Source organism: Micromys minutus (genome assembly GCF_963924665.1).
Source record: "Micromys minutus genome assembly, chromosome: 10".
NCBI classification, from domain to species: Eukaryota; Metazoa; Chordata; class Mammalia; order Rodentia; family Muridae; genus Micromys; species Micromys minutus.
Genome location: NC_137979.1, coordinates 12,438,443 through 12,463,685, shown reverse-complemented (window position 1 = coordinate 12,463,685; position 25,243 = coordinate 12,438,443). Strand labels below are relative to the sequence as shown.

Below are 25,243 nucleotides of genomic sequence, written 5' to 3'. Positions count from 1 at the left end.
TGCCCCTTCTCAGCTGGCCTGAGTTAGAAAGCTGCTGATACTCAGAGCAGGCAGCTTGGGCCAGATAGGTGCAGAGAGGTGGCGGCAGGTGAGGGCTGGGGTAATTCCAGGAAACTGCAGTGGGCCAAGGGTGCCGGGCCAGTGCCTCAGCTTACCTGAGCTGGCCCTCTCTGTCCTGGGCCAGCCTCCCTGGCTGTGACATAGGAGCCTGTGGATGTGGTCCAGCCCCGCCTGTTTCTAGATTAACTACAGGAGCTCCACTAACTCACATTGCTTTCACCTTAATAAGAGGATTAGCTGTGCCTTTCTAGCCAAGTGTTAGCTTTCAGGGAGCTTCACTGGCCTTGGAAGGACCTTCTCAGAGGCAGCACCAAGCAGTCAGTACTTGGGCCTAGCCCAGGATGCTGTGACCAGGGTGCTTGATGAAGCATCAGTTGGGATCAGCAGCTCAATCCTCAGAAACTTTTTCTCTGTCAGAATCTGGCTTCCTTGGACCAAGCTAGACCAGATAGCCTCAGGCCCTTGGTGTCTAGAGTTAGACATTGTGTGGCAGGTTTTTTACTCCCTCTGAAAGTCAGAATCCATCCCTGGGTAACAGTCATCACAGTATTTACCCCTTGAGGCCCCTTGTTGCTACTCCAGCACCCCCAATGAATGGCTTCTATGGCTTGTGGGATCTAGGTCAGGGAGCCAGGCCCCCTGGAGATGAAGAGCCACAGTGCCTGAGTCTTCTTATGCTGTGGATGCAGATGTCAATCCCAGTACCTCTCAGGAGCCTCCTCTCTTGGGAGACAGGCCTGGTTTGTGGAGACCAGTGATCCTCAGTTAGCTTCCTGCCTTGCCCTATCCCTACAGAAGATTCCCTGCTCCCTCAAATTTCTGGCGAAAAGCTTGGGTCATGGGGATGTTGTCCATATAGAACAAGGATTGTGAAAAGAGCCTCAGTTTGATTAGGGTTCTCTGCTGACTCTAGATATCTTGGAGAAGCCACTGTACCTGTAAATGTACCAGAGCCTCTTTCCTGTGAAGTTCTTGAAGGTAACATTTAGCTTGGTGCATGGCACCTATTTTCCATAGAGCTTCATATGACTGCAAGCCTGTGCATAGCACTGTTGATATCTATGGCTATTCTGAGGAGGAAGAGCTATTCAGTTATTTCTATAACCCCAGAGCCCCTCAGTTAAAGGAGGAGTCACAGTTCTCACTGGAGGAAGAGGAGCCACAGTTCACACTGGAGGAGGAGGAGTCACAGTTCACACTGGAGGAGGAGTCACAGTTTACACTGGAGGAAGAGGAGCCACAGTTCACACTGGAGGAGGAGTCACAGTTCACACTGGAGGAGGAGGAGCCACAGTTCACAAAGGAGAAGAATGAAGAGTCACAGTTCACAAAGAAAGAAAGTTTTTTTTTTCCTACCCCTAGGTAGCATGTTCACTTCCTGTTCCTCGAGTCTTTATATTCAGTAGATCTTATGAAATACCTGCTTTATGCTTTGAGGTACTCGGGCAAGTGCTTGGAGAATCCTGTTTGATGTGAATTCATGCCAGGTGCTCCTGGTAGTAGCAGGAGTGCCCACAAGCAGACTTACAGTGCCTTTTGGCTCCTGAGCCTTCCCTGGAGGAAGGGTTGCATTGAGGAAGGGATACTACAGGCTCTGGATGGTGGGAACAGACATCTGACTAAATGTTTGGTTCCCTGGAATTGTCCTAGCCCCTTTACCTGGGAACCTCATATGAAAGGGCCACATTGTGCTCAGATAACTCCACACCTTCCTAATTAATGGTTCATCTGGGGGCTCAGCTCCTCGGATCCTTTAGTGACACATCTATCATTGGGGTACCATGTCCTCCTTCATACCACAACTCATGAGTGGGTGCCCAATCCTACATATTACCCCAGAGCGTCAGGGCAGGAACAGGCGGAGACTGCCTACTTAGGATACTCTGGCAGCATTGCTCTGTGCAACCTCTGTCCTGGGAGAAGGAAACATCTGCTGCTTTCCTTTGAATCTCTCAAAGTGAGGAGTGCGACATGTCCTGCCTGCCAGGTCAGGGATCAGTCTTTGCTGTATAGCTGTCTGGGACCTTCCTACCTCCCCTGTGGGGTGGTGAGTAAGTGGGGTACAGGAACCCTGGCAGAGAGAAGGGCACAGAGTCCTGTGTATGTTTCCTGACCTTGCCCTCCCTGCTCAGCAGTCCTGTTAGCAGCCTAGGTTCTATGGCTGCACTCGGAGGAAACTCCATAGTCTCACAACGATGTGTGTGCAGATGTCGCTGCACCTGTGCTTATAACAGCATCCTATACTCAGCCGAGTAGCCAGCTTCTGGGTCAGCCTACCCCGTGTGTCTACGTTATGGAATCCTTTGCAGATATCCAGGCACCAAGTCACAAATCTATTCACACATCACAGGGACATCATTTGGATCAAGGAGCCACAGGCCATGTGGTTACATTTTTGGGGCACACAAAACAGCAAAGGGGTGGCACACAGGCCAGGGAAAGGTGAGGCCAACCAGGTTATTCCAGGGATTTCTTTTTTTCCCCAAGGAGTGGACAAGTTTGTTTCCTGTCTTGGCAGTGCGTTATGACTTCATTTGTTTGTCAGAATTCATAGACTGTGATGCCTTTGCTGGGCCTGGTAGCACATCTCTCCCTGTACTTGTATGGGGGAGGCTGACGCAGAAGGATCAAGAGTAGAGACCACACCGGGCTATAGTGCAAGACTTTCTTTTTAACTTGTCTTTCCATCCCACTTAGTGCCCTCCCTCCTGGTCACCCCTCCCCCCTCGGTATTCCTCTACCCTGGCACTTCAAGTCTCTGAGAGTCTAGGTGCTTCCTCTCCCATTGAGGCCAGACAAGGCCACCTAGCTAGAAGAACATCCCACATACAGGCAACAGCTTTTGGGACAGCCAGTGTTCCAGTTGTTCGGGACCCACAAAAGACCAAATTGCACATCCTAGGTTCAGCCTGTGTATGCTCTTTGGTTGGTGGTTCAGACTGAGAGCCCCAAGGGTCCAGGTTAGTTGACTCTGTTGGTCTTCCTGTCCCCTCCGGGGCTGTCATTCTTCCTCCTGTTCTTCCCCGTAGGAGTCCCCAAGCTCCACCCACTGTTGGCTATGGGTGTCTGCAGCTGTCTGAGTCAGCTGCTGGGTGGATCCTCTCAAAGGACAACGTGCTCCTGTCCGTAAGCATAACAGAGTGTCATGAATACTGTTAGGGACAGAGCTTGCCCATGGGATGGGTCTCCAATTAGGCAGGTTATTGGTTGGCCATCCCCTCAGTCTCTGCTCCATCCCTCGTACCTAACATTTCTTGTAGACAGAATAAGAAGACTCTTTTTAAAAACTGAATTTTGTCTCGATAAATCTGACCTTAAGTTAAAAAAAAATCCTCTTGGAAAATCTACTTATCTCTCTTCGTTAAAAATAAAACCAACCAAAGAAGAAAAAAAAAAAAAAAAAAAAAAACCCTGCAAATACAAAACCAAAACATCCCACAAGCCCATTGGCAGGAGGCACCACTGGCTGATTGTGATGAATGTGTTGCTGCCCACCCCTGAGATGCCTGGCTGCTTATCAGACAACCACTCCACTGTTCACCAGATACTTGGACGTTTCCTTCCCAGGGCAGGCTGAAGTCCATGTCAATATTGACTGTAGAGGCCGCCAGGTTTCGCCATATTTGGTTAACAGTTGAAGAGTTGTGTCTAGGTTATTTTTTCAGTGGTTTTGCACGGGTGGGCTGTGCTTTATTTAGAATAAAGAGAATAATCAAACAGAGCTTTTCAGAACACAAGGTCACTGTGCTAGAAAAGCCACAGGTGCAGGTGGATCTCAGCATGAACCTTTGAGCCTCTCCTTTCCCTCTCAATGGATTTAGCACGACTCTTTAAAAAGAATATATGCTATAGATCTGGAGTGATAACTCAGTTCATAAAGTATTTGCTGCACAAGCATATGACCTGGACCCCCAGCTCCCATGTGAGAAGTTAGGAAGAGTGGAACACACTTGTAATCCTAGCTCTGGGGAGGCAGAGACACGCTCACTGGCCACCCAGCCTATGATAATCAGTGAGCCATAAGCCAGTCAGAGACCTTCTCAAAAGACAAATGGGACAGCTTCTGAAGTGCTCCAAGTGCATGCATGTAGCCCCAACACACACACACACACACACACACACACACACACACACACACACACATACCCCGCATGCACAGGATGTTGACTGGTATCAGCTGGCCTGTGGTCTCCATGGTACACAGTCCCTGTTTTGGCCCAAGGCTCTTGGGGAACTGCCTTTGGAAGAGCTGTGAGACACTGGAGTGGTGTGATCCCTCAGCCATTCCCTGTTAGGTGGGGGGACAAGCAACATTTCTAGCATCCCACATTTACCTTCATGGGACCTGAAGAACCTCAAGGCCGATGTATGCTCCAACTTGATGCCTTCCTGCAGGAAGTAGGGAATGGGCTGGGAGTTAGGCTAACTCCTCGTTATGAGTCCCAGGAACCAACCTGTTCTCTTTCACAGGAATTTAAAAATAATTTTTAAATTAATCTTTCATTTGCATGTGTGTGTTTGCCTGCTTGTGTATCTATGTACCACGTGTGTGCCTGGTATCCCTGGAGGTCAGAAGATGTCAGATCCTATATTGGCTATAATCCTGGAACTGGGATTATAGCCAATTGCGAACTACCATGTAGGTGCTGGGGGTCGAACCCAGGTGTTCTGGAAGAACAGAGAGTGCTCCAAACTACCAAGTTACCTTTAGTGCCCCGGGGGATTCTTAAAATAGCCAGCCTGGCTCCTGCCTGGATCTTTCCTGGAGGTGGCCACTTAGAGGCAAAGATGAGGTCCTACCTCAGTACATTCCCATGATCTTCTTCCAGGTCAGCAGACATTCCCTAAGCCACCTAGAAGGTACTTTTCTTGTATCCATGTTGACCCTGGGCCAGGCTGTCTGTAACTCCTAGAGGAAGCTTAAGAAAGGCCTGGAAGCTATCTGTAGTTCCCACCTGAAGGGCAGGTGCCTAGGCTACCAGAAACCTCTATAAACATCTGCCTGTTTGCCTTGCCAACCCCCTCGGCAAAGCTGTAAGCCCCAGAGTCTCAGGAACCTGTGTCTCCTTTTCCTTCTCCATCCCTTTCCCTGTATCGTCTTTCCTCTGCAGCCCCAACCCCTGTTCGACTTCGCTTTCTGTTGCTTCAATAAACACAACTTGGGGAAGAGAGGGTTTATTTCAGCTTCTTATCTAACATTAAGGGAAGTCAGGACAAGAACTCAAGCAGAAACTATGGAGAAATGAAGTTTACTGTCATGCTCACTGGCCTATGCTTAGATAGGCTTCTTATATAGCCCAAACCCACCCCCACAGTGGGCTGTGTCTTCTGCACACAATCATTAAGCAAGATAATTCCTTGAAGACCTGGCCACAGGGCAAGTTGATTAAGGAAATTATTCAACCGAGATTTCCCTTTTATAGGTGGCTCTAGGTGTTGTCAAGTTGACAAAAAGCCAGTATACCCACTGCATAAAAAAAAAAAGATAAACACCAAAGTTACTGAGTTTATTAAATAGAGAAGAGAAACTACTTTTTCAGATTTAAGAGCAGGCATGTGTGGAGAGAAGGAAAAGAGAGAGGAGACAAGGAGGAGATGTTTGGTAAAAAGACATTATATATTGAGGACAGGGTATAGGTTCTTAGGAGAGGGTCACACTTTGGTGTCTTCACAATGTCTATATAGAGGCTGGAGAGATGGCTCGGTGGTTAAGAGCACCACTGCCCTTCCAGAGGACCTGGGTTTGGTTCCCAGCATCCACATGATGGCTCGCCGGTCTGCAACTGTAGTCCTAGGTGAGACAAGGCCCTATCCTGCCTTTACGGTTGTCATTTGGTGCCTGCAGGAAAAATACTCATATACATACAAAAAATCCTTTAAAAAGTGAGCTGGCAATTTTTTTTCTTAGAAGTAACTCTATATAGGATTCTTTGAAAGTCGTGTTGCTTAAAGGGTGTAATTTACAATGAGGTTGAAAGTTTAAGCAAAATTCGAGTCAAAGTACAGGAGCTGCTTTACCTATTTCTTCCCTTCTTGTAATACAACTGTGAGGTAGCTTTGGAGTCCATTGTTTAGCGTCAGGACAGCCAGGACGCTTTGGCCGATGAACACAGCTTGCTATTTCTAGCAACCTAGTTCGAGGTGTCTAGGAAAACACTGTCTCTGTTGGCTTCATTAGCTGTGTTGAGGATTCTTGACTCAGCCAGCAGGAAACTCAAATAGATCCCAGGACGGAGAGCTTCCTTCTCTTCCCATGGCCCCTTAGTTGTCACCGATGGTCTGTCCTGCCTCATCCACACATTGTCTCAGCACGGGTGTTGAGCTGATTGCTCAGATCTGTTTGTTTGGTCTGGTGCCGGGTGGGGAAGCAGTGGAGAAGCATATGGAAGGTTCTTTCTGGGCTTTGTATGTTTATTTTTGTGCCAGCACCACACTGTCCCGATTACTGTTCCTTGTAAGAAGTTTGAAGTCAGGAAGTATGTGTTCTCTTCAAGATCGTGTTGGCTATTTGGGTTCCCTTGGGTATCCACATGAATGGGAGGATTATCCTCTTAATTTCTACAAGGAAGCCAGGTGAGCCCGTCCTGTGCATGCTTTTTTACTGAGCACTATATCCTGGAGTGCTCCTGCAGTGACTGTATAGACATCTCCCTTCTCACTTGTTAGCAGTCATTCTCTAGGGTGAGGCCTGTCATCGTCTCCAGCAGTGGATTCCATCCTCTTAAGATGGTACAGGCAGTTCTGGAGCCAAAATTAGAATCCAAATTGAATTAGCTGTCTGCTGGACTCTTCTTTAGGGTTTTGCCTCCTGCTCTCTCTCTCTCTCTGTGTGTGTGTATGTATGTGTGTGTGTGAAACAGTGTGTCCCTGCATTACATGACCCCAGGAGGCTTACTTCCTTTGCCTCCTGCTACAGTCCCTTATATAGAAAGTGAGCTCACGTAGTGGACTGATCAGAAATGGAAGCCAGTACTAAATTAGCCAGGGTTTTGTAGCCTGATTGCCAATGTGACTGGGACCCTCTCCAGACAGTCCAGTGCCCATGTGAATCTGCACAGTGGGAGGGGGATGGCTCCCCCTCATCAGCGTGGTGGAAGCAGAGGATAATTTTTATCAGAGATGACCAGCTGGGTTCCATGACAGTAGCTTTTAGAGGGTTCATAACTCTAAGGAGGAGCAAAGAAGACAAAGCTAGGCCTCAGAAAGGAGCTAGACCCATAGTACCTGAGTGACGGGTGGTCCTGAGTATTGGGAATGGTGACTAAAAGCAAGGCCACACCAGGGTGAAGGCAGCAGGAAGGCATGTTGGATAGGGAGACCTGGATCTTGCTCTCTCAGTCAGGAGCTGCCTGGCTCATGAGAGCCATGATAGGTACAGCTGGGTGCTGCTCAGCTCCCAAGCCACCCCACACGGGTGGAATGAGGAGTGATACTTCGGACCCTGTGTGTGCTGTGTGTGTCAGCTAGTGGACTGCATAGGTGAGCTCCCCCCCTCTGTGCTAGGAAGCATGCACACCAGGGTGAGCTTTCTCATGCTTCTGGCCCAAGTCCTCCAGAGCAAGGGACACCTGGTGGCCTTGAAAGTCTCAACTGTACCTTCAATCCCTCTGGCCCAGAGGGATTCCAGATGCTACCCCTGCTACAGTCTTGGGTATCTGGGGAAAGAACGGGTGATGGAGCAATAGGTCTCTCATTAGGATTTCGTGTTTCTCCGGAGCCTGCCTTGGAATGAGGGAGACAGGAGCCACATGTCCTCTGAACTTCTCCTTTTCTCACAGATTGTCATCTTCATGTCATCTTGCTCCTTACTCTCAGAGATCACACTGAAACAAGGGCATCGCCCCCAGCAAGCCCAACACACTCCAACACATACTCAGAGGAGTTCAAGTGATGTGACTTCCTTATTCCTCACAGTGATCCTGGGTAACATCATTATTCCATTTTACAGATAAGGAAACTAAGGCAGAGAGATCATGAATCACCCCTAAGGCAGTATAGAGAGGAGCTGGTTCTTGAGCTCAGGCTAGTACTCCACATAGCCTGATGTTCTGTCAGGCACCATCCAGATGCTTAGCGGCTATTCTTCAGTGAACACAGGGAGCCTGTCTTCCTTTCTAGTCCCATTGGAATAGCCACCCTGGGACAGCTAATGTCTTCCAGAGGATCCTAGTGCAGGTTCCAGCACCTGTGTCAGGAAACTCACAACTGCCTGTAGCTCCAGTCCCAGGGACTCCAGTGCTCTCTTCTGGCCATCACACATCACGCCCACCACCCACCCATTCACACCCACAGATGAAAATTAAAAATAATCTTTAAAAATTCTACCCTGACTAGCCTTTACTTCCAGGACTTCACAGAGCTATGAAAATAATGTAGTCCCAGAAGCAGTTCTTTCTTTCTAGCTCACATTGAGTGGAGGAGCTGGTCAAGGCCTCTGCCTGCTCTCATTAGCCAGTTCTGCTGTGCCCAGCGGCACCCTGTGGGAGGAGCTCATGCTGGTGTTTTCAGTAAATGAAGCACATTTGACTTCAGTTATATGCATGTGTGCAAAAACAAGAGCACCATTGTTATGCTATGTTTTTGTTTTCTTTTTAAAACACTTTACTTTTTAACATTTACTGGCCTGTTACAGACCCCAAGTAAATACTGGGTGTGTGAGTGGAATGATGCTTGAGTATGGATGGATAGATGGGTAGGTAGATGGACAGGTAGGTGGAGAAATGGGAGCATAAATACATGGATGGATGGATGGTTGGATGGGTGGGTGGGTGGGTGAATAAGTGGATGGATTGGTGGGTTAGTGGGTAGATGAGTGGGTAGATGGGAGGATGAATGGGTGGGTGGGTGAGTAGGTGGGTGGATGGATAGATGGATGATGGATGGACAGATAGATGGGTGAATAGGTGGTTGGGTGGATGGATGAATGGGTGGGTGATTGGATAGATGGATGGATGGGTGGGTGGATGGGTAGGTGAATGGGTGAGTGGGTGGGTGGATGAATGGATAGATGGGTGGGTTGGTAGGTGGGTGGATGGATGGATGGATAGTGGATGCATGATAGATGGATAGATGGATGGATGATAGATGGATAGATGGATGAATGGATGGATGGATGGATGGGTCATGGGTGGTTGGGTGGATGGATGGATAAATGGATAGATTGTATGGATGAATGGGTGGGTGGGTGGGTGGATTGATGGATAGATGGATAGATGGGTAGTTGGGTGGTTGGATGGATGGATGGATGGATGGGTGGTTGGGTGGTTGGATGGATGGATGGATGGGTAGATGGTAAGTGGGCAGGTAGGTAGATAGAGAATAAATGGCTAGATGAATGGGTCGGTGAGTGTGAATGTATTAGTAGGTGGGTGGGAAGGATCTTATATCAATAGATGATTAGATTAGTAGATGGGGGATACATAAATGGATGGGTGGTGTGGAAGGAAACCTCCCATAGCCTTCTTGAGCTAGTGACTGGCTCTGTGCTTTGGGATATGAGCATTAAAAGTACAGTCAGAGGATACCCTGCAGACCCTGACCTTCCTTGGTCCTTCCCTGACAGCATCCCTGTGAAAGGACCTTAGAGGACACAATTGTATATGATAATAAAATGAATACAAGCATCTCCCTTTCCCAAGCACTTGCCTAGTTCTGAGATAAGCACATTTATAGATCTGGGATCATCAGTAACTATGCTAAAGTACAGTCATTTCAGCAAGGGAAATGCCCCAGGGTCCCATTGTTTGTAATGACTGACTCCATGAACCAGGCATGGAGCTTACACCTTTAATCCCAGAACTCTAGGAGCCAAGACAGGTAGATGACTGTGAGTTCCAGGCCAGCCTGGTCTACAGAGTGAGTTCCAAGACAGCCAGGGCTACACAGAGAAACTCTCTCTCAAAAAGCCAATCCCCATTATCCTCCAAAGACCCCTGAGTCCATGGTCTGAGCATGTTGTAATTCAGCATAGTCAGCCACTTGCTTGCACTGGTTCTTCTTGGAGCCTTTTCCTAAATATGGGCGTCCAGAGCAGGGTTTTGAAAGCTCCTGATTCCAACATCACTCGTTTGCACCCCATAGAAGCTTCATGAAGCTTTTCTTTCCTGTGGACTGTAGAAGCCAGTTTTTAGTGATGGTTCTTCAATACTTTAACCTCTCTGTTGTCCCACCACCCACCAGAGGTAGTGGGAAAGGAAGGATGAGCGGAAGTGGAACTGTTTAGGAAGGTTCTTTGGAGCAACTGTCTGTGTTGTCTGGAAATCAGCAGTTCAGTTCACAGGTCAGCAGCAACAGCTTGATCCACTTGGAAACACTTCATAGATACACCAACAGTCCAGCTCAGTACAGTTGGGACAGCAAACACAAATCAGCAGTGGTGGCATGACCTAGTAGAGACAGCCAGGCCTCAATCTTGGCTTGAGTCAGCAGGAGGGACCAGGAGAGACACCAGGAGAATTCTTTGCTGTGCCTCTCTCAGGGAAACAAGGATCAGTGAAGACTCAAGACCCACAAGCGTTGTACACTTAGCTCTATAAGCAAGCCTAGCTCTGCCTCCGCCACTGTCCAATGAGTCCTGTTTATACCCTCCAAACATCCCATGTTCTGTCTCAGCACATGTCTTGCCTAAGCTGACATCACTCTGACGACAATCAGCCTGAGTCTGAGGAAGTGGTAAGATGTTGCAGCCCACCACCAGAAGGTTTTTGGTACGTTTCTCTCCCCTGACAAATGCAGCTCAGCTACACAGTGTAAGGTGGACCAATAAATACATGATGTTGTTAGCAAAGAGTCCTTCATCATGTGTCCTTTCATGAGCTTGCTTTAGTAGAGCATTCTCTCTCCTGTGTCTGCTTCAAGGAAATGTTTCCTTCATGAGTCTGCCTTAGTCATTCACCTGTGTCCACTTCAGCTAAACATTCCTTCATGTGTTTGCCTCAGCAAAATACCATCTAACCAACTTTCCAAAGAACCCTTAAGTTTCCACTTATATGGACATTGACCAGGACTACACACTGCAGGCATCTGATAACAAACTAGGTTCACATACTAAGGGTTTGGGGGGTGTGAGCTCACTGGAGGCCTGCTGGAGGCTGTGTGAGCTTCAGGCATGCATGAGCAATAGGCAAAGCTGTTGTCTGGGCTTCTGGCCACAAAGAAAAGCCCTGCTGAATGCATTTAACACATCAAACCAAATAGGTATCTCAGTTCAGCCTTCCCTGCTTTGTCTGTCGAGCTGGACAGAAGCACCTATTTTATGATACATTTTCAACTAGTTCATGTCGTTTATTGACCATGTATCACCTGTCCCCTCTAGCTCCCCAGCACACACACAGAATGCTGCCTGGTAGTTGATTTTGTCAGGATGCTGTGGTCCATGGCTGTACCTTGCTGTTCAGCATTATGAGAGGACCAATTATTACTGTCTGGAAAGAACTAAATTCAAATTTAGAGTGTTGAGGGCCATCTGCAAACACACACACACACACACGGACATACAGACATGCACATGTGCACACACACACACATTCATATTTATATTCAGGACACAGAAGGGGTTGAATAACTTGCCCCCAGAACTAGCGCACCAGAATGAGTGTGTGCCCTTTGGCATCCTCCTCACCCCTTCCTTCCTCCTCTCCATCAGCAGAGAGTTCATCTGAGCACCTGGGTCAGACACAGCACACCAGGAGCCCAGAGGGGCAACCCTAACAACCTGGATGTGGATGTGTGCAGGGGTGAGGTCTGCAGAGGAGAGAGCTGCCTGTTTGCTTCCTCTGCCTGGCTGCTGAACACTGTGATTTGAGATGTGAGACTTGGAAACAAAAGGATTATGAGACTGAGAGTCATTCATACCCGTACAGTCTGCACCTTTGGGAGGCCAGGCTGAGCACAGGGTGAGGGTGAAGGGCTGCCTTTCTTTTGTCTTCCCCTTGAAATGACCCTGTGGGTGCCGGGGTCACCATTTCTAGAGCTTCTTCGTTGGCGGTAGCTTGTCTCTTCCTGAATAATGGCCTTTGGAACTGCATGAGATGGGAATGTAGGGCTTCCAGGACGGCCTGAGAACTGAGCCCTTACATTTAGTCATGACTGCCAGCCTGTTACTCCATCCTGCCGAGACTAAGGCCAGGTAAAACTCCCGACACCAGCCCTGAGATGTCGAGGACCCCCTGCTCACCCTACTTGCTGCACCCTCTAGAGCTCACCTTCTTGGGAACTGGGCCTGGGCACTCAGGCCCGCTTCTTCCACCCTCTCTGTACCAGCAAACACCTCACCTCTCTCTCTTGTTCTCGGCCCTTCATGCAGGTAGCAAGGTGGGAGCAGAGAACTCGCAAGTTGAGCAGAGCCTTCGGGTCCCCTTACCTAGCCTGCTATTCCCTGGGCAGCATCATCCTGCTTCTGAACATCCTCCGCTCCCACTGGTAAGCCCTGGGTCACCATGAAGGCTATTGTATATGTGAAAGCCATGGTTAGGAGGAGGGCCAGCAGGTTCACCAATGTTTGGGAGTTCTGTATCAGAATGTCCAGAGAGCATTGCTCCTAGAGGCCTCAGGCTGTTGTCCTGGATCTCAGTAGGCCGAGACATCCTTGTAAATGTGACATTTCATTGTCCAATGATAGAGACAGCTTGGGCAGAGGAGACAGAACCTATTGAAATGTCCCCTTGCCTATATCCCCAGAACTCCTCCTAAGATATACCAAGACAGGACATAGACACTCTAGCGAGGAGGAGTCCTTAGGGACCAGGAATCATGCTTAGACCTTCATTAGGACATATTACCTTCCTGCCATCAAAGAAAATGGCCAGAGCAGTTGGTGGTGTAGGTGTTGAGGACAGGAAGCAGAATTCCTGTGTCGACCTCCCTTCCAAAGTGGGCCTGGCTGAGCTGCGCACTGCACTGGAGTCTCAGGCTGTGCAGGAGGGCAGTGGGATCTGTTGCTCAAGACTTGCATGGCTATTTGTGAGCCTTGGGTCCACTTCTCATCCCAGGGATTTCACCACAGGCCTTGTGCACACACAGGCCACAGGAAGCCTGCGTACCGCTTTCGGAAATAAAGACGGTGGTGTGGGGAGTGTTGCACTTTAGAAGTTGAGTGCTGAGGAGGTACCCTGTGGACTGGTCATTGAGGCGGGTCCCTCAGCTAGGGCATGCACACCTGGCCTGTCCACTTCACTTATCCTGGATAAGCGTGGATCTATGGGTGCAGGATGTACCTTGAGGTGGCTGCCTAGTTACCCGATGTCTGTTGTATGGGAAGCCAGGCAGGGACAGAGTGGTGGCCCAGGTCCCTCATACTCCCCTTCTGTAGGCATTTGGCCCAAGCTTCCCCATGGCAGGCTACCCTGACTGGAGATTATTGTGGGTTTTTTCCCCCTTCCTGTGGGCTAGGAGTGCGGGGTGGGACAAGGGTCCTACTCAGCTTGTCTGTCAGCCAGAGCCTCATCTATGCCCCCTGGCCTTGAAGACTTAGGCTGGACAAGAACTATAGAGGTTGTCATCCTTAGGGGAGGTGGCTCCGATGACACACATCCTGGTTGGCTGACATATGAAGACTCTTTAGTGGGGTGGCTTTGTCCATCCCCATGAGAGGGTAGAAGTGTGGCTTTAGGCTGCCCCTCGGATTTCCTCCATTCTGCTCGCCATTCTCCAACACGATGATGTCGCTCTGGTCTGGGAATGCTGTCTCTATGAGCTTGGCCAGTCAGCGAGTTCTCGCTCCTTCAGAAATGGGTGCCACTAGGTTCCCAGCAGAGAGGCATCTTCAAGCTCCCCAGACAGCCTAGAGAGCCCATGTACATCCTAACTTAGATACTGCCAAGTCAGAGGCTATTCCCCTGCCCAGATGTGTCCAGCCTGGAAACCTCAGAGGGTCACTTAAGCTCATACTCTACCCAGCTCGGCCCTCCCCAGTGCAGGAGCCCTGCTGAAGGAGCCCTGCCTTCCCGCCAGCTGTGAGAAGTCCTTCCTCGGGACACTTCTCACTTGGTTCTGTAAGGTCTCAGCCCTCATGCAGTCATTTCTGTGGCATTTAATACTTAAATGTCTTTGTTAGGTTAACCTAGTCTGTGACACACCAGCTTCAAGCCTGGTTGGTCTCTTCTGACTTCCCCCGCTCTCTAAAATCTCCCTAAACTCTCCCAGCTGGAGACAGGTCCTGATTGCCCTGGGCTCTGCTTGGCTTTATAAACCTCAAACTCTGGTTTGTTTTGTTTGTTGTTTTTGGCCAGGGTCTCGCTCCGTAGCCCAGGCCATCTGGAATTTACTTTATAAAACAGGCTGGCCCTGAGTTTGCAGCAATCCTACTTCCTGAGTTCTGGGATTAGATGCCTCACTCTGGACTTGGACAGGCTTCAGACAGGGTCTGTTTTCCTTCCCATAATGCAGGACCCCTAGGGAAGAGGCTACTGGGGTCAGAGATGCAGGCCTGCTACTGCCCTGCAGAGCTGGGGCCCAGCAGAAACCCTTCCCAGCAGGTCTCATTCATCAGTGGTTCAACAAGGTCCTTCCTGCTGCCTCCTCTGCAGTGACAGACCCCGGGGAACACACCCAGCAAGATCCAGAAAGTTGGAGGAGTGGCCCTGGAGAAATGGGACTGGACACTGGTTAGAAATGCAGAGTGGGCAGACCCTGGGGCTTCTGGGATCTTCTTGTGGCTGGGTCATGGGAGCAGCCTTGGAATGTGCCTAATCTTAGTATCCTAGCCAAATAGCAGCCAAGGATGTAACGTGCCCCATTGGATAAGCGTAATTCAGGCAAGCACTGGGCCTCTGCCCATTTTCAAGGGTTTGCTTCAGTGATTTTAAACAATTCATTTTTATAATGGTTACTACCACCTATCTCCAGAACCCATTTTATTTTACAGAGTTGAAACTCTACTCCTTTTAAGTACTGGCCCCCTCCTGTGGGCTGGCCCTGGTTCTCCATTCCACTTGTGTCTCTCACATCACTCCTCCTGGAGCTTTGTGGAGTCAAGGGTGTGTGACCAGTTCACTGTACTCAGCACAGTGACCTCAGGCTTCTTCCTGAGACATCGTAATGTCCTGCCGTGTGGGTTAAGCCAGTTCTGCCCATCCCTCCTTCTGACACTTGCCACTCCAGTGCAGCTGTGGGCATGGTGTACCAGTATCCGAGCATCTTAGTTTCTTCAAGAATGTTCTTAGGAGTGAAGTTTGTACCACGAGGGTCATTGTTCAGGTTTCAGGAACCTGTCAGACTGTTCTCCACAGTGGCTGCACTATACTGCATCCCACCAGCAGCGTGAGAGTGGTCCAGTTTCTCTATACTCCTGCCAACACTGAGCTTCCTGTCTTTTTGACAGTGGCTATCATAATAGAAGTGTAGCATTTTGCTTTTGCTGATATAGGAAGGTATCGCAAGCATCCCTGACTGAAGAGCCTCCTCTGGATTCTAGTGTGAATCAAAGCCAACCTGGTCAGCCTCAGCTCTGTTCCATAATGCTGGTGACCCTGAGCAGGTTACCTCTGTGAACTGTGATTTCCTCCTCTGACATGGATCGGTAGCTACTTCTAGGTTGTCCGTAGGAAAGCAGGAGCCAGGTTGGGCTCATTGGTATGAATGCCTGCACGTGAGGGGACTTTAGTTGGGCCAGGAGGGTGGGGCCATGAAAAAGGCACCACAGCCTAGCTTTGGGCAAGCTAGACCACCTTGGGGAGAGGGGACCATGGGTGGTTCAGAGAGCTGAGCGTGATGGTACCTGCCTCTGGTGCCAGCTACCTGAGAGACTAAGACAGGACTAATGATTGAACCCAGGAGGTCAAAGCCAGCTTGGGTCACATAGAAAAATATCTTCTAGCTGGTGCACAGACTCATCAAGAGCAGGTGAGGGTGCTTCTGTGTCTGAACTAGACACCCTTTTGAGCACTGAACTCCAGCAGAGGATTGGAAAGATCCTGTCCCTTAGTCCCCTGGCTATACCCTTCTAATCCAGTCCCCACCTATTATCTCACTAGGTGTATGTTCTGTGTAGATGTTCAAGTACACACACACACACACACACACACACACACGAAGATCTAGTATACAATTTGGTGACACTTGATTACCTTGTGCAGCCCCCTTTTGTCTGGTTCTCAAATATTTTCTCCATCCTAGATGGTAACCTGTGCCTGTGAAGTGGTACCACCTCCTATATCCTCTGCAGTGCCACCCTGCCCAGTCTCCTGGGGTCAGCCTAGTGCCTGTTTGTTTGTGGTCCTGGAGACTGAGCCCAGGCTTCATTCATACTGCTAGGCAAGTGTTGCACTGTCAGACCACATGCCAACCCTTGTTCTGGAGGCTTCCTCTGACTTTGTCCTCGTCACTTGGGGTGATGTGACCCTAGGTAATTATGTGTCCTACCGAGTTGACATGGTAGGAGTACACATATGCGCTTGAGCCAAGTCAATCTTCTTGTGATGCCAGGGCTCCACACAGTAGTTGTGCATCAGCTGACCTGCACTAGCTGGTGGTTTGGGAAGGGAGCAAACAGGCTAAACTAACTTGTTATTTGGAGGTTAAGGCAAAGTCTAGACTCAAGGAAGCGATTAGGGAAGTGCTGTTGGCTCTTGCTATGCTCTGGCTGTGCCTTGAGTGAGGAAGGGGCCTAGTGGCTTGGGAGACATCTATTGAAACCCCTGCCCCAGCGCCCCCACTCCTGACCTGCAGCCAGCCTCAACTGCAGCCCACTCATGGGCCACAGGCTAAAAGAAAGGCCCCTGGGCACAGTGTGGATGACTAGGGTCACTGGACACCAGGGAACCACTGAAACCTCGTCCCCCTGCTATCTCTTAGTGGAGATCCCCGATCGTGATTGGAGAGTCAGAGAGGAATCTGAGTCATGTTTTCTTGATCCCAGAGAGGAAGGAGGGAGCACAGCTGGAATGGCACCCAGGTACAACTGTATCTGTCCTCTGAGCTGAGGCCCCAACACACCCTGGAGTTTTGAATGACAGTGATGTGCACCTCCTTTCACACAAAGAGGCTGAGGACCTGCTTGCTCACAGGACAGAAGTAGGACCAGCCAAGTGTCCTGACTCCTACCCACACTGCTGCCTCTTCTCCTGATACGTGGGATGCTGATGGGCTTAGGGAAATGTTAGGAAGGTGCCCTGGTTAGTGCAACGTGGTAGCCATGAATTCCAGCCTTTGCTATGGGATAATGTGGCTGAGTTGATTGATAATTTACTGTGCTCTGTGTTAAGCCCACCAGATGCCTAGTTTCCTGATCATACTTGACTGGGCTGGACTGTGAAGCCTACGGACGGCTGTGTGCACATGCAGCCCACTGGTAAAGCCATAGAAGCACAGGGGCAGGACAGCCTCTCTGGAGCTGTGCACTCAAGTGGTCTGGTGTGAGGAGCAGAGTGCAGGCAGCCTCCTGTCTCACTGCTGATAGAAAGTTCAATCCAATTTAAAGCATAGAACTCAAGGGGCTGGAGAGATTGCTCAGTGGTTAAGAGTACTTGTTATTCTTCTAGAGGACTCCAATTCAATTCCCAGCCCTCACATGGTGATTTGTGACCATCTGTAACTCCAGTTCCAGGGGATATGACTTCTGGCTTCCACAGGCACCAGTGGTGCACAGACATATGTGCAGGCAAAACACTCATGCTACATAAAATTTAAATCAGAAAACAGAACCCAAAGCCCGGGAATGAATCTCCATCCCTGATACCGCAGTGCAGAGTGGCTCTGAGGGAAAATTGCTGTTACCCCATTCTGCTGTGAAATGTGGCCACAGAGCTGCCTGCTCCCTGTTAATTCTCCCTGTGGAACGGACTGTGCTTTCATGGCATATGACAGCACGTAACCAGCCACCCTAACCAGGCTTCAGTTCTAGTGAGCCTTTGTGTCACGTGGGGTGTAGGCCGCTAAGCTAGGCTGAGAGACACTCCCTGATCTATACCATCTACTCTCGCACACACACACGCCCACACACCATCTCCGCAGGCTGGAGCAAAGAACCCATGGTGGACCTTGCTTATTTGCCTTACTCCTAGCACCCACTGGAGGAAAGTCCACCAGTGATATAAACAGAGCCAGGAGTGAACCATCCTTAGGCACAAGGACAGGACTGAGTCTTTGAGATGTCTGCTGTAGGTCACTTCCAGCAGAGTCTCTCTCCAGAGAGACCCTAAGTCTCCCGGCCTTCTGCTCCGCCCAGTGTGTATACATCACAGCCATGCAGCTCCCTCCAAACACCTCCTGCACTGCAGTTTTTTCTGAGCCTTAGGGAGTCTAGCGCTAGCCACTCCTCATGCTGGAACAGTCTCCCTGTATCATCCCCACCAGGTAAGTTCTTCCCTCGGTTCTCAGCTGAAGCTGCTAGTTCCTGGCAGCTCTTGTGCGGCCACGGATGTTGTCCCTGAGAACTCAAGACAAGTGGCTGGGGCTGGCCAGAAAGAGAGCCACAGGCTCTCTGTCCTCTATTCAAGTAGATGGAGCTGAGAGGCTACTAGGCAGTTGGAGCTACCCAACCTGTTGAAGAACCAACCCTCTTCTCTGTGCCATGGGCCCTTAAGCAGTGTAGCCAAGAAGCAGGTATCTGCAGGTAGCCTGCATGGCCTTTATCCTCCGTTCTCTCTTGTCTACTTCCTGGGCTGTGCCGAGAGCCAACGTCAGTTTCTGGGAGCTGAACTCAGATTGGTGGGAAGGATTTCAAGGAGATAAAGTTTAGTGTGGTCCAGGAATAGAATCATAGCACCCACCTTCTCCAGTGACAAACGTGTTCTGCTCAAAGAGAAAAGGCTTCTGGGAGAAAGTTGATGGCTACATGGGTATCTGGGTCTCTAGTGACTAGGTTAATGAATGGAAGGAGAAGCATGGGTGGATATGTTGATGGTACATAGATTGAGGAAGGGATAGAGATGAGTAAGTGGGTAAGGAGGTGGGTAGGTAGGTGGATGAATAGATGGGTGGACAGACAAGTAGGTGGGTAGATGGATGGGTGGGTGGACAGGTGGATGGACAGATGGGAGGGTAGGTGAGCGGGTTGGGGGAACCTGTAGAGAGAAGTATATACAGTTGCAGTGTGTGAGTAGCAAATCTCCATGTCTCCTAAGCATTGTGCTCATGGACACAATGGAAATGTGCTTGTACACAGTGCTGGCCTCATACCTCCTTCTTGTCCCCTGGCACACTCAATGCTTCCTCTGGTCACTGGCCACTCCCTCCTGGCAAGACCCAGACCCTTTACCAGCCTGCTTCCCTGAACCCTCCACCCTTTCCTGTGCCAGGTGCCAGTGAACCTGCCCCTCCATGCCCACTGACCCTGCCATTGTTCAGTCCCTCTGCTCAGACTCAGGGCCTGCCAGCACTTGGCCACAAAGCCTAGTTGAGGGGAAGACATAAGGGCCTTTGGTGGGACTTAAAATCTAAGTTTCCCAGGGGTGGCTTGGCCTGTGCAGGAGCCGGGGAAGCAAATCAGCAGTGTGGGGGCACAGCCAGCATCAGGCCTGGGCCTATAAGGAGAATGCTGCTCGTCACTGCCCATGGCATATGCCAAGCTCATATCTCTTAAGTGCTGGGCCTGCTGCATGTCCTGCTCTGCCCTGCCCTGCACAAGCCAGGCTCAGACCCCAGGTACTAGGCCTGCTGGGTACTGTGCACTGCACATGTACCTGTTCTGTGAGCTTAATTCTCATTCACAGTGCAAGTTGACAGGACCTGAATGCGATGGCTCTTGGACTGGACCCTGCTAACACGTATGAAGCATAAATGGCTTTCATGGTGACCTATTTCTAAAATTTAAGAAAATTTACATATATGTCAGAGTTTGTGACTTCTCGTTAAAAAGATTAAACACTCTGGTCAGCCTGGGCCTTTGGTCTTACTCTGTCCTTATGACACTGAAGATTAGACAGTTCATTCAGGAGCCTAGACCCTACCTGCAGAGCCTCTGTGGCTACTAAGCATATGACTCTGGAGCTGACAACTCCATACATGCTATGACATGCTGTCTCTTCCTGTCCCCTGCTCCACAGCTTCACACAGGCCATGATGAGCCAGCCCAAGATGGAGGGCCTGGATAACCACACCACCTACTTCCTGGGCCTTGCACTCCTGGGTTGGGGACTCGTGTTTGTGCTCTCCAGCTTCTATGCACTGGGGTTCACTGGGACCTTTCTAGGTAAGACCCTGAGTTATGGAATGACCTTGGGCAGGTACACTGGGTTCAGGGAGGAGCAGAGTCCGGTGGTTGCCGTTTGCCTTGAGAAGAACGGGGGATGGGGTGGGGTGGGAGTGGGGAGTCCTCCATCACGGTTAGGACTTGTAGTTTTGCTAACTCATCAGACTTCATGGCAACAAGCTGGTTCCTATGAGACAAGAAAAGACCCTAGTCCTGGTTGATGGGCCCCAGAGTGTCCTCCTAGACTCAGCTGGCCTTGAAGAAGGCCCTCAGTCCTTGTCAGATGGAGGGGGCAGGCAGAGGGCAGACTGGGGTACCCACCGTGGTGGTGAGGGCCTGATGGGGAAAATGAGCAGAGGAGTGTTTGACGGGTGCGGGCAGCGCCAGTGTGGATTGTGGTAGAAATGGCCTAGAAAGCAGAGGGTCCTGCAAGCTTTGGAAGTAGAGCAGAATGGGCCCTCTCCTGTGACTCAGCCTGAAGCAGGTTTCTGTGCTATCCGCTGTCAGGCTCCACTGCCCCGCTTCCTGCTTCCCCCCAGTGGTCCCTGGGCAGCTTCTTGGACTCTTGTACCTTTTGTCCCTGACAATGACAGCACCAATTTCTACTAGGCCCCTCCTGCAGGGGCTCCTCTTGTTGGACTGGCTGCCCTACTTTCTGCGCAGGATGAAGCTGCATTGTTTTTCTGGTCTAATGGGGTGGGGGTGGGAGGACAAAGGAGAGGCTGCTGGGAAAGCCTGCCCTGGCCCAGTGGAGACACTCACCAGGTAGAGACCTGGACCAGATGCTTTGTTCTGTGACAGTGGCCTGGTTATGCATGCAGTAGGTGGGTGGATGACCGGCCATCTGATAGTCTCTCCTTATGTCAACTCCCCTGGGCTGACCTCCAGAGTGACAGGAAGCATGTGGTGGGCAGGCTGGAGCCATAGCTAACCTGTCCTGGTTTGTCGCTGTGATAAACACCATGACCTGGGAAGGAAGGATATATTGGCTTAAATGTCAGAGTCGCTGATGGAAGCCAAGGCTGGAAATTGCGGCAGGAACTGAAGTATACTCTGGAGAAACACTCCTTACTGCCTTGCTTCTAGTGGTTGGCTCAGCCACCTTTCTTACACAACCCAGGACTAACACCTGCCCAGGGATGGCACTGCCCACAGTGAGCTGGGCCTTGGCTCTTCCACATAAATCATTAACCAAGAAAAGGCCCCACAGACACGCTCACCAGCCAGCCCCATGGAGGCATTTTCTTAGTTAAGGTTCCCTCCTACCAGGTGAATCAAGTTTGCATCAAGCTAACAAAACAAATGCTGACATCCCAAGCATCTGGCCAACCCACAGGAAAGAATAAAGCCTGGGGGGAGGGGGCAGAGCCAGGCAGATAGGGGAGGACAGACATAGGTGGGAAGGGGCTCTGAAGGAGGGAGGGGAGGCCCCAGGAGAGAGAGCTCTGCACAGAGCAGGGTACAGCGCTAAAGAGAGGGACAGGTAGATACAGAGGAGGAGACCAGTGTACTGGGGCTCACAAGAGGAGAGGGCCAGGCTGAGAACACCTCAGTGCCTGGCTCACTGCGGAGCTCATGGAAAGGCTCTAATCCTGGACGCTGTGGGCTCAGATCCCACTATTAACTAGGAGCCTCCTGGGGAACCTCACCTGCAGATCCTTCAAGGCTCATCCGGTATTTCCCTCAGTAATAATGTGGCCAAGGACACAGAAGGCTAAGTGACCCTAACACCCTACTCCTCTCATCCACAGGTGACTACTTTGGGATCCTCAAGGAGTCCAGGGTGACCACATTTCCCTTCAATGTGCTGGACAACCCCATGTACTGGGGAAGTACAGCCAACTACCTAGGCTGGGCACTTATGTGAGTACTTGTTGCCCTCAGAACCCCTAGGCATCCAGACACAAACCGAGCCCTCTTCCCACAGCTTCCTGATCTCCCAGCACACTTAGTTCCTCTGCCGTACCGCATGCATGCTGCTCCTTTGACTGGAATGTGCCCGAACCCATCCCTAGTCTATTCTTCCAAACCCAACTGGTGGTGTCCCCTCCTCTAGAAACTCCTTCCCACCTCCTCTGGGTTTCCTGTGCCCTGAGTCAATGATCAGTGGCTTTCCTGCCGGTCAGCCTCCTCTCTGATGGCAGAGCCATACACATGTCCCTTTTATGTCACCAGTAGTGCCTGGTGCCTAAGAGTAAAGGTCATTTCAAGTTTGGAGTGGCCAGGTCAGGGGTCTCAGGAACATGTGACACCTACCAGTTGCCTCCAATCAATATTGATGGGCAGAGGCCAGCGGCTAGGGATGGGGCCTTCAGCTGAGGACTTGTTAGAGATGTGTCAGTGCATGGCAGGGGATGCTGACTCAGCAGGCCTCCCACAGCCTGCTCCCAGATACAAGGTGGGGTGGGGGGAGGGTATTTGCCCATAGCACCTAACCCCTGCTGGAGAGCTGGCTGCCTGGAGCAGTTGGAAGCACTCTCAACCACCCCATCATCTTGGATTGAGGCAGGGGAAATTCTTTCAGGTCTTCCTACAGCCTCTTGCTGGGGCCACATCAGTGGTTGTCCTAAGCAACTAAAGACCTGCTTCATTTAGGGTCATGGCAGGAGGTGCAGGTCATTACACCCATCCTTTCCCATGGGAGGAGGGGAAACAGGTTGAAGACTGAACTCACCTCAGGGCGTACAGTACATCTGGGGTACTTAAGTCCCTGGCTCCCAAGGCATAGCCCTCCAGCTTTGCTAACCCGTGTGTGGTAGTGAACTGTAGTGTGTAGCTACCGTGGTGGCCAGTGTGGGGGCAATGGCTCCTGTAAGGAGCGAGGTTCATTAACCAGCCATCTTCCGGGGTCTTTGCTGATCTACAGATCCCCACGTGGCCAGAACCACAGCTGAACCATGTCTGGGGACAAAGTGCTTATTTAGTCAGGAGGGATGGGAGGACATCATGGCTACAGTCCCTCTGAGGCCAGGACACAGACAACATGAGCTGTTCCAAGTCGAAAAGGATAGTGAGGACACAGTACTAATTTAGAGCCCAGCTAAGCTCTGGGAAAGGCACAAGTCGAGACCCGAAAGAGTTGGGGGAGAAGTTCCACTCAAGGCCTTGGGCAGTGGCAGAGGTGGTGGTCAGACTGTAAGGGTGAGTGAGCCTCGTGGTCTGTGCTGTGCAGTGGAGGTGTCCTGTGTCCCTGTCTCTCCCAGACAGCTGCATAACAGACTGGCCAATGTGAGGTCCATTTGGGCACTATGGAGTGTGAGCAAGATGGAGGGGCCCTATGGGAGCCACACATTCTTGTGCCCTTTGTCCTTTGGTGGCTAAATGTGTAATGGGATCAGTCAAGGAGAGCAGATCCTATGGTTACCTGAGGCCTGTTTCTGTCCCTTCTGGTTCATTCCTCTCCTGCTGAGGTGGATGTAGCAGTCCAGGCCCCGTAGGAGCCAGAGCAGCCAGAAGTAACCATAGAAATAGACTGGGGAACAGCTCAGCAGTGGCTATTTTTGGAAACCTGAGGCAGACATGCTTGGGCTCCTCCCTGCTGTCACTAACAGGCTGTCTGTATTCATTGGCAGAGTGAGGTCAGAGACTGGTCACCTGCAGAGAGCCATGACAGAAACGCTGTGTATAGTCTGCAAGGACTCCAGTCTCTGAGTTAGGATGCTGGAAGTTCAGCTCAGGCCTGGGGTAGTGGCAAATGGGTCTTCTGTCCTGTGCCCCTGCCCTCCCAGACAGACACATGGACAGACTGGCTAGTGTGAGGTCCACGTGGGTATTAAGGAGTAAGGCCAGTGTGAGACTGCTGGCTCAGAGGAATGCTTGGTGTGGGAAGATCTTTCCCACAGTCGAGGACCCAGACTGTGGTGTGTACGGGCCAGAGCTTAGGTGGCAAAAATCTGTCTGAGAAGTCATATGTTCATGGCAGCCCTGGGATAGCTTTTTTACAAGAGATTTATTTCCTAGCACTGTCCGGTGGGCAGTAGAAATGTCCCCTGTCCCTGGGCCTTGGTCTTCGCAGATGAAGAAGCAAGGACTGCCTCACAAGGTGTTTTCCTCTCCTCCTGTCTCCCTGGGCCTCTCTAGAAAATCAGACCTAGAAAGGGGCACCACCAGGCTTAGCTCACCCATGAAAGGAATTCAGTACCAGCAAGGACCACACAGTGTGTTGGCAGGAGTGGTTAAGTCCTTCCAACTGATGACATGTCTGTCTGCAGGCACGCCAGTCCCGCAGGCCTGCTGTTGACGGTGCTGGTGGCACTCGTCTACATCATTGCTCTCCTGTATGAAGAGTGAGTAGATGTGTGGCGGGGTAGGAGATAGATGTGATGGGCAGTTAGACTAAGCCTTTCACTCACAACTGCTTCACGTGGCCGGGCAAGCCTCACCAGGCTTGAGAAGCTGGGAGTGGGGTAGGTACATATTGGCACCCAAGGCCTAGGCAGGCAAGGAGGTGGCCCCAGTCCCTCCAAGACTCTCTTTGGCCTTTGAAGCCTCTAGGCAAGCTCTGGGAACAGTGGGAATGTGGGTGGAGCAGGTTCTGGTGCTGGGTTGTGGGAGTCTCCCGGAACAACCTACTGGAGTGTTTCCCTACCCACAGGCCATTCACTGCTGAGATCTACCGACAGAAAGCCACCAGGTTGCACAAAAGGAGCTGACGGCCACGAGGGATCTTTGGAAAGCCGGACTGGCCTCCCGGCTGCCCCAAGCAACAACCCTTCTCTGGGAGAGCAGCGCTGGCCACTATACCTGTGCCTTGGAAACCAGTCATGGGGGTCTCAGGCATTATGCTGTGTGACTGCTGAGGCCCCCATCCTCGCCATGCCCCGACACACTAATAAAGGCATTGTGACCTTAGCACCTCTCTGGTTCCCATTCTGGTCTCAGGAGAGAGGTCCGGACAAGGCTCTAGGTCCTCTAGGCTGTGGAAGGGCTGGGCAGGGCAGGACAAGGGACTACATCCCTTGAGTGTTTTGGGGCTGGATTAGTTTGTCCCTTTCTTTCCAGTGCAGCCTCTGGTGCTGTCTAGGATTCAGAGAACTGTCAGAAGACATCAGTAAG

The 25,243-nt window shown here is 50.7% G+C and overlaps 1 protein-coding gene across 7 annotated transcripts in view; it reads left to right on the top strand.

Moving 5' to 3' along the window:
* Nucleotides 1-25,007, top strand: part of PEMT (phosphatidylethanolamine N-methyltransferase) — a 71,564-nt gene extending 46,557 nt beyond the window's left edge. For all 7 annotated transcript variants that reach the window (XM_080924500.1, XM_080924504.1, XM_080924503.1 and 4 more), the window contains 5 exons: nucleotides 12,365-12,480; nucleotides 20,043-20,188; nucleotides 21,940-22,051; nucleotides 24,400-24,474; nucleotides 24,783-25,007. In XM_080924500.1, the coding sequence (XP_080780626.1) occupies nucleotides 12,365-12,480; nucleotides 20,043-20,188; nucleotides 21,940-22,051; nucleotides 24,400-24,474; nucleotides 24,783-24,840 (507 nt within the window). In that variant the 3' untranslated portion in view covers nucleotides 24,841-25,007. The remainder of the gene's footprint in view (nucleotides 1-12,364; nucleotides 12,481-20,042; nucleotides 20,189-21,939; nucleotides 22,052-24,399; nucleotides 24,475-24,782) is intronic.
* Nucleotides 25,008-25,243: the final 236 nt, after the last annotated feature.